Consider the following 15666-nt stretch of genomic DNA (forward strand, 5'->3'; position numbering starts at 1 on the left):
TATTGCCCCATTGTCCTGTTTATTATTTATTGTAATGCCTGCACTGTTTTGTGCAATTTATGCAGTCCTGAGTAGGTCTTTAGTCTCATGTAGTTGTTTTTTTTCTCTCTGTTTTGTTTTTTACGTAGTTCAGTCTAATTTTTGTACTGTGTCATGTAACACTATGGTCCTGAAAAACATTGTCTCATATTTACTGTGTACTGTACATAGCAGTTATGGTCGAAATGACAATAATAAGTGACTTGACTTGACTCGACTTGACTTGAGTTAAATGGGGTGCAAGGATATCCAGGTCCCTTTGAACAACAGTGTCCCATCTTTCACATTTAAAAAATACTGCCTTTCCATCTTTTTCTACCCAAGTATTGGGAGGGGTTTTAGTCTAATACCTTGCAGTAGATGGTTATGGTTGGGGGATTGGCGTTTATGCAGCCCGATCTCATGAGAGCCTCCTGTTTAATAATCTCCTAGAACTCAGTGCCGGACCTCCACGTCTTGTTTACAGGATTGCCTGTTCTCAGGTTTGAATCCTTCATCTGTTGTCTTAAAGGCAGAAGTGCGACACCATCATTAGAAAGCATTGTCCCCATTGAATTGCACTGAAATATGTAGTACTTTGCTTTAGCAGATTATTGGAGGGATCAGGTTATATAATAAATGGTATCTTGCAGACCCAGTTAAAGGGATGGTACAACATCTTAAACCACAGTTACGAAAGTTGTGATTACGATTTATAAGTCAACTTCAAGTCGTGTTTATTGCAATTAGTAGGAAGTCCAAATATGCACAGATGTGATGAAAATCATACTTGCAGCAGGATTCGAGGCACAGCTTTCAGATGAAAAGCATAAATTATTCAAGGTATAGCACAATTAAAACCATGAAATAAATAAATTTCATTGCAGTGGAAAGTGGCCAAAGTGATCATTGTGTTATTACACTGAAGTAGTGATTAGGGTTCACTTTAAAGTTGTAAGTTCATACAGTGACAAGGAACATTATTGATCATATGGCATCACATTAGATTAATGGTATTTTAGGCAACATTGATTTTTTCCGGCTGAGTTAAGCTACACTGCAGTGCTATAGAAACCATTTTTTGGCACTTTACAATGGAGTTTGCATGAAAGTGAGATAAAATCTTAAATCACAGAATTGCTTTTCATAGGAAATCAAGAAATAATGGGAGTGTTTTAATTCATTCATTTAACTACAACCTTATTATGCTCCTTGAACTCAAATGCTAAATATACGATAAGTTTGCAGTTGAAAGGGCTCGAAAATCAGGAGGAGGTTCAGAATAATAGTGGTTGTCCCAATAAAGCCCCTTTAAAATGCTGTTACTTATGTATAGACAGGCTTGGCTGGCAATTTATCTTCAATGTGCCCAGATCAAGAAATCTTAATGAGCAGCAATTAATCCTGCACAAAATTCAGAAATAAGTGTGTTTTAGCACACTGGAATTCATGTATTCTAATGTACTGAAAAAGATTCCAGCATTTTCTTTTCTTATGGCGTGAAATTGTTTATAAAATGTAAATACAGAATTATTTCCGGCAAGAATTCATTTCACAGTAGCTCCAAATTATTGGCTGCAGGCTCTTCACTCTAGGGGACATGTAATGAGTGAATGGATTTCTAACAAAGTGTGACTTGTTTTTATTTGATGTGACTGTGCTGAAGTATCGAGATTCAGGGAACGAACAGGGTGCGAGGGGGAGGTGAGGTGGCCATGAGAGGAAATGAAAAGCTCTTCAGTGCTGTGTTTCCTAACCCAAATTTTCTGATTGAAGCTGATTGTGTTCCGCTGATGGAAGCATGAGGCAGCCATTTAAACGACTTCTTTTAATTCTCTGTAGGTTTTCTTTCTCTGTGACCACAGGTCATTTTCCTTTCCTTTCCTTGTCAGACACCGTTTGACTTGGTGTCGTTTTCAGATTGACCCTTTCTGTGAGAGAGGACTGCTGGGACAGATAGGACAAATAATTTGGCGCTCAAGTAAAATTGAATAGTCTTTCAGCCTGCTTTAAATTCTGGGTACCGACTTCCTGAGTGGAGCAGGGGCAGTGAATAATGAGAATTTTATAACGACCAGCAAGCTGGAGACGGCTCAGTGCGAAAGCAAAAGGGAAGAGAAAATGGCTATTCACTTCTTCACTCTCCCAAGCCCCTTTCCTTGAGTTCCGCCACAGAACCAGAGCTGCTCCCTCGATCACCGTCTTGCTGAATGCTGCAATAACTTGCATTTATATAATACCGTCGATGTAGGAAGGCAACATCCCAAATCACTTTACAGCAGTGATGGCAAGCAAAATTCGACACAAAGCCAAATGGGAAATTTATGGGATGTCACTAAAGAGCTCCGTCAAAGCGAACGGTTTTAAGCGGATATTAAACAACCTGAGGAAAAGAAGCAGGCAGAGACCATTCAGCCCATTATTTCTGATTTCCCATTCAATAAAATCAGTGCCACTTTCCTGTACTAAATGCATACATGTGGATTTTCTTAATATTCACAAATCCTAGGTGTCTTTACTGTCCAGATACTCCAGTGACTGACTGTAGGGCCAGGGAGATGGTGTCAGCCATGGACCTGTGTGGACGGTAGGTGAATTGCAATGGATTGAGGTTGTCTGGTGGCTGCAGTAAATGTATAGCATTACCGTCCTCTGGAAACACATAAAGATGGTGGAAGTTAGAGCCACTGGGCAGTACTGGAATGATAATGGTCTTCTTAAAGCAGCTGGGAATCTCATACTGAAGCAGAGAGAGGTTAAAAATGTCTGCCCCCACCAGCTGATCTGACCAGAATCTAAGGACACACCGTACATGAACACGGTCGGAGCCAGTTGTTTTGCAGAACAGTGTCCTTGCTTCCAGCGATGACTGTGGATACAGGTGCATTGAGGGCCGTCGCATTCCAAATCCCTTCTCTTCAAAATGTGCACAGAGTGCTCATCAGAAAGGGATGTGCTACCCTCGACGCTGCTGCCTGACTTTGTTCTATAGCTCATTACCGTGAGTAAGCCCTGCCACAACTGACCCCTGGTCTGGAACTCAAGTTTGGACTTACATTATCTTTTAGCACCCCTGATAGCTTTACGGAGGCTGTATCTCGCCATTATCCGCACAAAGTTCCTCTCCTGTTTTCTTTCCATAGAGCCCTGCAAATGTTTTCCTTTTAAAATTTCCTTCTGATGATCATTACAAGGTGTACCAGTGCAAAATGAATAATTCATTTGTTACAAACAATCCAACTTCACTACTTGCCTATGTGGCAATGTCATTCCCCTGGGTCCAATCCTACTGATAATGGAAACGGCTCTCCGGAACTACTCAGCACTTGGAGTGTTTGCAGTCAAATGCCAAAGTCAAGTTCATAGTCATAAGCAGAAGAAAACGTCTGCATAGGTGCAATGAAAAACCTACTTGCAGCAGCACCATAGGTATACAACATTCACAAGAAAGATCTGAGTTAGACAAGAATTATATACAAGCAACACCACAATTGGAACAACAAAAAGCCCACTGTAATGCGAAGGTTTCATATTGTTGCTATACAGAGGCAGTGATTAGCTTTTTGCAGGTATTCAAAGGCCAAAATGTTGAAGGGAAGTAACTCTTTTTGAAGCCAGTGATGTGGCTCGTCAGGCTTCTGCCTGATGATAGCTACAAGAAGGTGGCATAGCTTGGGTGGTATAGATCTTCGGTGACAGATATTACCTCCAAATGATGTTGGGGAGGGATGTACTGGGCTGAATCAACTACTCTCAGCAGCTTCTTACGTTCATTCAAATTGGTGTACCTGGCCATGATGCAACCAGTCAGGATACTTTGAAAAGCACATCTATAGTGTTCAATGACATGCCAAAGTTACTTAACCCTATAACACCCAGGAATTAAATACGGCTGACTGTCTCCGTCACCGATCCACCAACGGTGTAAGTTTGCTGTCCTTCCATTTCAAGTCATAATCAGTTCTTTGCTTTGGCTGACATTGAGCGAGAGCTGTTGCAGCACTACTCAATTATTTACTCTCAGGATGTTCTGAGGCTTTTGACAGCCCAAGACATATTTTATAAGCACTATATTGTTGGACATTTGTCAGAAACACCCAAGATAATCCTCACTTTTAGCAATGTCGGTTGGTGGGTGATTTTTGGGCCAGTTGCAAGAGAGAGCTCTTGGCCTTTCTTCAAGGATCTCTTCCCAAAAAACTGATCTGGGCTTTGGTTTGACATCTCACCTAAGACACCTCCAGTAGTAATTCCTTAATAATAACCAGAGAGTATGCCAAACTCTCTGGACTGTGTCTAAGAGCCAAATATTTTCTTCAGATTGACACAGGATGTGCTGAGAATGAGATTGTTTCATGCTTTGGCCATTAATACAGTTGGCAACTAAATAACCCCCTATCAACATGAGTGCTCCACTCCTTCCTCGCCTCATCTCTCTACCCCCCCCCCCCCCCACATGCCAGAATTGCAATATTACAAGACCCTCTTCAATCTGGTTGACCTGCCTTTATTAGCTAATATCCAACTGCTGCCAAGAGAGGATGCCTTCCGCTTTCCATTTCCCTGTTGTACACAAACTCTGCTGCACATTCTATTTTTAAGTGACCGCGGGCTTCTCATTAAATAATGCCCTGGTTATTTACCATATTTGTTGGCATAAGCCACTTGAATCATTTCAATTATAGTCAATGCACAGAAGTCGTCCCTGGGCTGAAGACGAGCAATTTGCAGATTTCACAGTGAGTGACAGATCAGCTTTAAAATGCCATCTCAGTTTAATAACACCGGTTGCTTATATTAGCACTGTAAGTGACAGCTTCATTTCCAGGTGTGCAAAGTCTGGAAATTACCATTTATCATTTGGCTATGGAAGAGCGGCAGACCTGCACTCCATCTTTGTCAGGGGAAGGCAGAAGTGGTGCGTTCACTCACAGCGAGGGGCACTGAGCGACGTCAGAGCTGGGATAGTTCCTCCTTTGTCACCTTGCCACTGCAGGCTTCATGCTGATGGGCAGCTGAGTATTTGATTGGTTCTTCTGATTCAATACTGACCATCATCAGAGAATGACCCAAGAAGTGGACAGTCAACGTTTCAGGTCATGGCCCTTCAGATGGACTGAAACACAGGGAGAAGATAGCCAGCAGAAAAAGGTGAAGGGGGCTGTTGTACAGAGTGATAAGCAAAAGATGGTGGGGGGGGCGTGAAAGATTCTAAAAGTTTTTTGATAAGGTAGTTAGTTAAAATCTTTCCCCTGCCACCCATGATAAGAATATCAAACACTGGACAGTATAGGTTTCACCTGAGGGAAGCATTTTAAATGTGTTCTGAGGGTAAGATTTTATGTAGAGAATGGTTGATACCTGGAACTCACTGCCAGACGAGGTTTACATGGTCCCGACATTACATTACCTTCTTCACCATGAGAGCATGGTTATAGTGTCTGATTTTCCCCATTGCATGAAGGATGTAGAGGCTTTGGAAAGAGTGCAGAAGAGGTTCAGCGTGATGCTGCCTGGATTAGAAGGCTATGAGCTATAAGGAGAGGTTGGACAATCTTGAGTTGTTTTCTTTGGAGTGTCAGAGACTGAGAAGAGACCTAATAGAAGTTTATGGGGGGGGCATGGGGGGGCAACCAAAGCATGATTATGCTATAGGTGCATCTCTTTCATAGATGTGATTTGTACGTTTGTTATCTACTGCACAAACCTCCTTTATACTATGCTTTCTTGATTTACAAAACCAATAAAAATGTTGCTGAGAAAAAAAGAAGTCATAGAAAGGGCAGAGTCAGAGATTTTCTCACCGAGTAGAAATGTCAAGTATTATGGGGCATGCACACAAGATGAGAGAGGAAAGTTTAAGGGTAATATATGAAACAAGTTGTTTTACACAGATATTGGTGGGTGCCTGCCGGGGCGTGGGCTGAAACATACCATGCATGCAAATCATTTCATCACATCAATACATTGAGCTAAGACAAGGAAAAACAATGAGTGCAGAATAAAGTGTTACAGTTACAAAGAAAGTGCATTGCAGGAAGACAAAAAGGTTCAAGGCCACAACGAGGTGGATTATGATCTTATCGTACCAGGGCACAGTTTAATCATTTTATAAAAACAGGAATGAAGCTGCCCATGAGCCTGGTGGTGCGCACTTTCAGGCTTTTGCATCTTCTGCCCAGGGGGAGAGGAGATGGCTGAATTCAATTTAGAGAACCAATCCCTCACAAACCCTCCCCTACCTCATAAACTGAAGATAATCAGATTATCTTCCAGGTGGAAGATCCGTAAACCTGAAAGTACACACCAGCAGCCTCAAGGATAGCTTCTATCCTGCTTTTGTAAGTACGTTGAACTGTCCCCATGTAAATATTCTAGGGCCTAGTATATTTATTTGAATTAAACCTCATTGCCAGCAGTTCTTGGTATAAATCAGGGCTTCTGTGAAAGTGACTAATTGTGGCAATCTGGCTCCTTGACCTGTGACCCCTTGAGTTACCGCTGTTCACAGGGAGGCAGGAGAGGACCTGGCAATCTGTAAATGAGTCCCCTCAGTCCATGAGGAGTGGTTCTTTACAACATGTGTGTCATAACCCGCCACTTATTTGCTCAGCAGCCTTCAGTAGTAGTTAAGTGGGCTGATGCCATTGCCACTCCCTGTTTCAGGTTCAGATTCATTCATTTACCACACGTACGGCAAAAATACAGTGAAATGTGTCGCTTGCATACCATCACAGCCAAAGCATATGATGGGGGCAGTCTGCAAGTGTTGCCACACATTCCGGCGCCCGCAGAGCACGCCCAGAGTGCTTGGCAGAGCAACACGCAGAACGCAATAGCCAACAAAACAACAGCAGCAAAACACACCCCCTTCCTCCCTCCCATCTTCTCACACACACAATCCGCCAACACCAGCACAGGCCAGAACTGTCTTAACGTGTTTAATTGAGTACATCCTGAGTTTGTTTCATCAAGAACATCCTAATTCCTCTCACAAATTTTACAGATGTAATGCTAAACGTATCCTGACTGGTTGCATCATGGTCTGGTCGGGCAATGCTAATGCGTATTGGTGCACTCAGCCCAGTACATCACTGGTGTATCCCTCTCCACCATTGTGTGCCCAAGGCATTGCTTCCAAACAGCAATATCCATCATTGAAGATCGGCACTGTCTGGGTTGTGTCAAATTCTTGCAGCTGCAATAGGGCAGGAGGTACAGAAATCTCCATATCATCAGGTTCAAGAACAGCTACTTCCCTTCAACCATTGGTTCCTGAACCAGCAGGTAAAACCCTGATCTTATAGTTTAACAAAACCATGAACACTTTGCACTAAAATGGACTCTTCATTGTTCTAATTGTGTTCCTTCTTGATAAATTAGAGTATAATTTATGTTCTTCTCGTGAATACTACTTAAATGATGCAATATGCCTGTGATACTGCTGCAAGCAAGTTTGTCGGAGCACCTGTGCATGTATGTACTTGTGCAGACGACAATTAACTGAATTGCAATGTTCAACTTTAATTTGGCACTGGGATAACATTAGCACTCTATTAGCCCAGCAGAAGCAGGTAGAAGCCCACTTCTGGCTCTCATGTCCCTGTCTCGTTAACATTGGCACAGGTGCAGTGAGTTCTCATCTCTAACTCAGCATCTGGATGGTTTCTGGAAAGGACATCCAGTGTAACTCCAGCATTTTACAGGCCATTCTCCTTCATTTGCAAAAGAAGACAAAGGGGTTGATGTCAACGTTGAGTTTGTGGTCATCTGCACAAATACATTCAGGCACATTTCCAATGAAAACTTCCTTGCAGCAACATCACAGATGTTGCAGCTAACATAACATTCACAGGAAAACCATAAATTGTACATAAGTATTAACAAATTGACAAAAAAGAACACAATTAGAATGAAAAAGAAGTCCACTGTAATGTAAAACTGTCATGATGTCACTACACTGAGGAAATGAATATGGTTCCAGAACAGATTATTTGAAAGGTTGCGTGGGTTGTTCAGGCTTCTGATATAACAGAGAATATACAGTACATACCCTTCAGCCTGTGATATTGTGTCTACTTTTTAACCTCCTCCTAACGTCAATCTAACCCTTCCCTCCTACATAGCCCAACATTTTTTCTATCGTCTATATACCTATCTAAAAGTTGTGTAAATATCCCTAATGTATCAGCCTCTGCCATCGCCCACCAGTTTCTGTGTAAAGAACTTACCTCTTGCATGCCCTCTGTACCTTCCTATAATCTCCAGAAGTAACACTTGCTGAGTCTTTCCAGCATTTTCTGTTTTTGTTTCAGATTTCCAGCACCTGCATCCTTTGTGCTTTTCACTGAGGACAGCGGTAATAGTTAATGGGAGCCAAACACACTTGTATTGAATCTTTCTGAAATTGTCTTTCATATTCTGGGTAACCTGCTCTAAAGGTAATCCTCTGCATTTAGTCTGGTCACTTAAAGTTACACCCTCAAATTGTCAAAAACTTCAGCAGGAATTCACTAGAATAGAACCAATCATGAAACTCACTGGGCTGGCCCAAGAAATAGAACGAATTCCCACAGACTTCTGCAAACCAGTATTAGAATGTTTCAGAATGTCATGCCTCTGCTACCCAGTCCTGGTAGTAATTAGACTCTGCTTTAAAGAGTTTTATAACAGCATCAGGTGCTTAAGTTTTCCAGCTTCTGGAGGGGAGTTTAGCCAGACATGTCCATCATTTCATGCATTTAGGTTTACCACTTTGTTCCATCCTTACACAAGTCCTGGTAAGTTTTGAACCCAGTGTTATCACTTGGATTCGTACGTCGCTTTGTTCAGTAACTGTGTCACTGTTTAAACTAAAATTCAGCATTTGCAGCTCCTTCCACTGATCACCTTTGACATATTTGTAAAAACTCTTTCATTCCCTCCTTTTTCAAGGCCTATTATTGAAACTGCATGCATCTACCTAAAAGTCAGCGACTTTCAGATCCTAGCAACCCTTCTGGTTAGAAAAGAAGTGTTTTCTCTTGGCACTCTCCGTTCTCGTGCATTTCGTTTTAAAACTTTGCTCTCAAGCTGTCTACCCTGTAGCCGCAGCTAACAGTTTACCTTTATTTACACTGACTAAACCTTTCACCATTTTAAAGACTCAGACAAACTTTTTAGCCTTCTATGATTAGCTTATTCAAGTCAAGAGATCAATAGATGTTTGCAGACTGAATCAAGCGATCTGGGAAACAGAGAAGGAAAAGAATCGGATATGAGCCAACTCCTGTCTTTATTTCTTATGTTGTTATTTGGGAAAGCAGTGACATGGCAGTAGCTCTGATTTTACTTTGTTCTTTCATAGTTACTCAATTGTGCATGAAAGGGGGAGAAAGTGATTTGGTTTTATATAGAGTTTTCATAGATTCACAGCAGACGATTGCTTCTCTAACCCAGTGTACAACTGTGGTTGGTAACCTTTGAAACTGTATGTCAGTAGGCTGTAGGCTTATCCCATTCTGTGACCAAACAACAAAACCTGGGCTAGCACCGTGGTAAAGTATTAAGTTTCTGATTATTGTGGGTGAGTGCTTGCTGTGCACAAGTTGGCTATCGCCTTTCCTGCAGTGTGACAATAATCAGCCTTCAGAAGTAAAATGTCTTTAGCTCACTGTGTAAATGTGGACATTTCTGAGCAGTCATATAGCTGGATTAGAATTGGCACTGTTCCTTTCTTCAAAGTTCGAAGTAAAATTTGTTATCAGAGTACATGCATCTCACAACATACAACTCTGAGATTCTTTTTCCTGCAGGCAAAACTAGCAAATCTAATCTGATTAGATGAACTGATCGATGAACAACAAACTGTGCAAATGCAAATGTAAGTAAGTAGCAATAAATAACAAGAGCATGAAATAACAAGATATAAAAATGAAACCATTGGTTGTTGGAACACCAGAAATAGAATGAATGTGGTTGTCCGCCTTTTGTTCAAGAGCCTGATGGTTGAGAGGTAGTAACTGTTCTTGAACCTGGGGTGCAAATCCTGAGGCTCCTGTGCCTTCTACGTGACGGCAGCAGTGACAAAAGATGATGGCCTGAGTGGTGAGGATCTTTAATTATAGATGCTGCTTTTCTATGGCAATGTTTCACGTAGATGTGCTCAATGGTTGGGAGGGCTTTACCTGTGATACACGGTACCAAATCCACTACTTTTTGGAGGATTTTCCCCTCAAAGACATTGGTGTTCCATTCCAGGCCATAATGCAGCCAGTCAGCACACTTTCCACCACACATCTGTAGAAGTTTGCCAAGGGTTTGATGACATACCAAATCTCCGCAGTCTCCTGAGGAAGTAGAGGTGCTGTTGTGCTTTCTTTGCAATTACATTCATATGATGGGTCAAGGACAGGTCATCTGAGATAGTGATACCCAGGAATTTAAATGTACTGATCCTCTCCACTTCTGATCCTCCAATGATTACTGGCTCATGAACCTCTGCTTTCCCTCTTCTGAAGTCTACAATCATTTCTTTGGGTTTATTGATATTGAGTGAGGCATTGTTATTACACCACTCAGCCAAGTTTTCAACCTCCCTCCTGTATGTTGATTCATCTTTGATACGGCCCACAATAGTGGTGTCTTCAGCAAACTTGTATATGGTGTTGGAGTTGTACTTAGCCACACAGTCATAAGTGTAAAGCAGGTAGAGCAGGAGGCTACGTTCACATCCCTGTGGTGCCCCCGTGCTGATGAAGATTGGAAGAGATGTTTTTGCTGATCTGAACTGACTGCGGTCTGCAAGTGAGGAAATCCAGGATCCAATTGTATAGACTCCTCAATACCCAGAGCCTGGACTGACACCAACTTACTGCCCTCTACTGTGTCTATTGTCTTGCTTATTATTTATTGTAATGCCTGCACTGTTTTGTGCACTTTATGCAGTCCTGGGTAGGTCTGTAGTCTGGTGTCATTTTTTTTAATCTGTTGTTTTTACGTAGTTCAGTGTAGTTTTTGTACTGTTTCATGTAGCACCATGGTTCCGAAAAGCGTTGCCTCGTTTTTACTGTGTACTGTATCAGCAGTTATGGTCGAAATGACAATAAAAGTGACTTGACTTGAAGGGGGTATTGAGGATCAGGTCTTGGGCTTTACTGATTAGTTTTGATTCTTTATATACAGTCACAGGGAGAATGTGTAAACTCCACATTGACAACACCAAGGTCAAGCTCGAACTCAGGTTGCTGGAGCAGCACTGTCTTTATATACTACAGCAAGTCTGGACAGGTTTTAAGTTGTAGAATATAAGAGATAAAAATAAATATTTAAAAAAGTAGAGTTGTACAGTTCGGAAACAGGCCCTTTTGCCAAACAAGATGCCCATCCAAGCTAGTCCCATTTCCTTGTTGTGTGAAATAAAAAAGAAGACTAATAAACTGCTTACATTTTCATTTTAAACAAGAAAGGGGCACTGAGAAAATACAAAGCTTGAAGTAAATTTATTACCAAAATATGTTCTAAGGTTCAAAGTTCAAAGGTTCATTTATTGTCAAGGTATGTGTGCAGTATACAACTCTGAGATTCTTCTTTTCCAGGTAGCCACCAAACCAAGAGAAAAAGTACAGCAACACGATCATCAACCCTCCAAATCCCCCTCTCCCTGCGCAAAAAAACAAACAAAAATACAGAAGATCAAACCCCAGATTGTTCCCCCCACACAAAACACCACAAGAACATCAACCCCCAAATCCCCCTCTCCTGCATGAGAAAGAATGGACGAAACTATAAAACTGAAAAAACTGAAAAATGGTCCATTGTCCAAATACTTGCAGAATATGTCAGATGTCAAATATGTCAAATTTCTAGCAGGCATTTGCAGGAAAATAAAGAAATATGATAGAATTATGAAAAACTAATATAATAAAGGGTGACAAACATCCAGTGTGCAAAAGAGGTCAAATTGAGCAAATAATAAATAAATGAAAAGTAATTCAATAATAGTGAGAACATTAGTTGTACAGTCCTTGAAAGTGACGCAATGGCGATCTCAAAACACATGCTTTCCTTTGTTGCTGGCAAAACCATCAACAGTGACCACACACTTCGGTGGCAAAAGGATTCGGACACTGGAGTTAAGTCAGATCAGTTCACTAAAATGCCCCAAACCCTGTGTTACCAACTCCCTCCGACTACTCTATTCATAGCCAGTCCAGCTCTGTGTTGAATACTGTTGAATTAACCAATACATGGAAAGGAATGGTTTAGAGAGGGATGGACCAGATGTAGGAAAATGGGAATGGCTCAAGAAAGCCCTTTTGTTGGCATGGTGTACTTGTGCCAACAGGTCCTGTTTACGTGTTGTATAAATCAATGATTTTATAACAACCTGTGCATCATTGGGAATGTGTGAGGAAACTGGAACACTCAGAGGAAACCCATACAGTCACAGGGAGAATGTGTAAACTCCACATTGACAACACCAAGGTCAAGCTCGAACTCAGGTTGCTGGAGCAGCACTGTCTGCTGTGCTATTATACCATCTATTTTCAGGAGGGTGACACCCAGGCAGAGTTGGTCACAATCCTTAGCAAGTGTTTTTGAACTCTCCATTAGTGCAAGCTCCATAGTTCTGACACAGGGTTTCGATCCAAAGCATCAGCTGTTCCTTTCCTGCAAATGACGCTGCTTGGTTCGTTGAGTTCTTCCAGTAGATCGTTTGTTGCTAAGGTATGCAAAAGCTATGCATGCTGTTTGCTGGCTTTCTAACCTCACTGTGTTCTTGTGTTTTTCTTTAAATCTTCAGTCCATTCGTGAGGTCACTGGATATATCCTGGCTGCCCTGAACCAGTTTGAATACCTCCCTCTGGAAAATCTGAGAATTATTCGAGGGACGAAGTTGTACGAGGAAAGATACGCACTAACTATCCTGTTGAACTACAAGAAAGATGGAACATTTGGACTGAGGCAGCTGGGCCTACAAAACATGACAGGTAGGATCTACTGACAGATGTGAAAGGTTCATATTATCCTGCCTTTAGAAAGAAAACTCAGCTTTGATTCAGTTTACTTGTCATATATATGTTCCAACCCCAGCTATACAAACTGTGCATTGCTTCAGATAATTTAAATGACTAAATCAACTAAAAATAGATGAACCAATGCTTAAGATTCAGCCGCTGCTAGGTCTAGTCAGGGTACCACACTTTATGAAGTACACCGGCATTTGGTGAGAGCACAGAGGCAATTTACTGGGTAGCGGATTAGAGATGAGTCACTTCGTTCATATGGAGATAGTTAATCAGGTCAGAGGACATTCCATAAAGGATCAAGAATCAATTTATTCACCATTTACATTTACATTTACATGTATTTGGAATTTGTTCTGCTGTGTTGGACGGGGTGTGATCAACACACCACAAAACAAGATCGTTCAACAATTGCATAGAATAAAGAATCATATAAAAAACAAAGAGAGGTTAAAGTGTGGATACGGAATAAAATTTGCATAAATACAAGCATGCAGTCTGGATTCTGGTTAATCAGGCCATTGGTGATCTGGACAGTCACTTATTTGGGACAAAAAGAACAAAAGCAAAATTGAGATATTAGGTGGGATTCCCTTCATTTATTGGGACATGTGCCACTTAATTGGGGCAGGAGACTGCGGCTGAACAGTTTCCAACTAGCATCAGTTGCATGTGCTTATGTGGTCATTCGGCACTACACCATCCTTATAATGAACAGCTTTTAAGTAGCGTCAGTGGTGTGTGTTCGTGTTCAGAAAGCAGTGATTCTTGTCACCGATAGTTAACAGGAAATAATCAGTAAATTAATTCAGAACAGTTTTGCTCACTTCGATTGCAAGTATTCAGGAGTGGAAATGCCAGAAGTGGCCGGGAGAGAAAATGAAATGACTCCATTACTTCACCAAGTTAGGGACTACAAAATTGACAATCTTCTTGAATGTCACCTTTGATCCCCATCCGACACTCAGCTCTCACTTGTGGCTCCAAGTATCTGTCTGCATGCACCAGTGTCCCCACCCAGCTTTGATAGGCAGGCTAGAACCAACTGAGGTTAGCTGCTGGCCCTCATACCCAGGTCAGATAGGGGTTTGCCTGTCCCAGCATGCAAAGTCAGCCTCAGCAGTCTGGGAGGATGAGATCTTCATTGAGTTCCAACGGTAAGGAAGGCAGCTCTGTAATGCTTCATGGAGAGCAAAGGGCATGATGGGACACAAGAGTAACCAAGGAAGACCCCGGTTGTGACATCTACTCATTTCACTGGTCCTGGACTGTTGAGGGCAAGAGAGTGGAACGGCCCCAGTACAATGGCTTTTCCACTTTAAATACTCTCCTGCACAGGTTTCCTGTCTTCACTGGATAACCACCAGTGGAATTGGCAGTGTTCTAATTTGTTCTATATTTCATCTAAATGATTAATTTGTTACTCAGATAAACAATAGCTGGTATTTTTTTAATATACCTTTTTAACTACTTCCATGAAAGTTTGGGGAATTGGGGCAGCTGCCTATTTGTACTGATTCTGATGTCTTCCAATTAACTGGAATGCACTATATTTACGAAGTAAGCAACATTATAAAAAGTGGTTTAAATGCGTTCAAGCCCATGATTAGCCGTGGTAAACTAAATAAGGAGAAACATAAGTGCATAAAGACATAAGAAATAGGACTAGGAGCAGGCAGTTTGACCCTTCACCCTCTGTAAGATCATAGCCTCTATGTCACTTTCCCCACACGCATTGCAAAGCTTCTTATTATCCAGAAATCTATTGCCTGCTGCCTTGAATTTGCTCAGCGATTATGGTTCCACAGCCACGATGGGTAGAGAATTCCAAACGCTCGCCACCTTTCTCCTTATCCCTGACCTGAATGCCCAAGCCCTTATTTTGAGGCTGTGATATCTTTCTCTAGACACCCCAGTTCGGGGACACATCAGCTCCACATTCACCACGTAAAGCCCGTTAAGGTTTTTTTTATGTTTGATTGTTTACACTAACGGGCGAGATTGTGAAAAGGGGACATCAGAGTCACCAGATCAAAGGTGGGCTCCACATAATGCTGTGTATTTCACAGTGTCTCCAGCTGACAGAGAATTTGCTCCATATCCAAACCTTATCAAAGCAACAGGCTTGTATTTCTTCCTTTTCATAATTGGCCAGTAATTTAATTACCACTACAAGGCAGAATTTTCAGTAATTGACAAAACACACCAGAACTCTTTATTCCACATTGACATACCATCGCTTCAGGCTGAGAGATTATGGTAAATGTATTAACAATTGTCACCGGGATACCCTTCCCTTTCTCTTGATACCCCCTGCTATGACCAAACCCTACATAGGTATACTCATGACCACCCTAGGAGATAATCCACTGACAATCCATCAAAATCATGGTGACTGTCCAGCCCAGCCTTCCTGACTGCAACACTCCTGGAGATTAAGGGGTACCATTTTAAAGAAAAATCCTACTTTCAATAATTAACAGTAATTACAGAGCTACTCTTTGAACTAAGAATAAAGTTCACCCTCCCCTCCCCAAAAATGGGTGCCTGGCTATCAGGCTTTACTTCTTTTTCTTCTCCTTTCTGGAATCAGCGCCTGCTGTTTGCTATAAGTATTGATGTTAGAAAGCCATCCTTTCCA

The 15666-nt window shown here is 41.6% G+C and overlaps 1 protein-coding gene across 9 annotated transcripts in view; it reads left to right on the top strand.

Moving 5' to 3' along the window:
* The window catches only part of LOC132392867 (receptor tyrosine-protein kinase erbB-4-like), a 942732-nt gene that overhangs the window by 409945 nt on the left and 517121 nt on the right, over positions 1–15666 (top strand). For all 9 annotated transcript variants that reach the window (XR_009511679.1, XM_059967363.1, XM_059967364.1 and 6 more), the window contains exon 3: positions 12803–12989. Coding sequence is in view for 8 of the 9 variants with exons in the window: in XM_059967363.1 (XP_059823346.1) it covers positions 12803–12989 (187 nt within the window). In the remaining variant the exon portion in view is untranslated. The remainder of the gene's footprint in view (positions 1–12802; positions 12990–15666) is intronic.

This window comes from Hypanus sabinus, chromosome 4 (assembly GCF_030144855.1).
Source record: "Hypanus sabinus isolate sHypSab1 chromosome 4, sHypSab1.hap1, whole genome shotgun sequence".
Taxonomy (NCBI): Eukaryota; Metazoa; Chordata; class Chondrichthyes; order Myliobatiformes; family Dasyatidae; genus Hypanus; species Hypanus sabinus.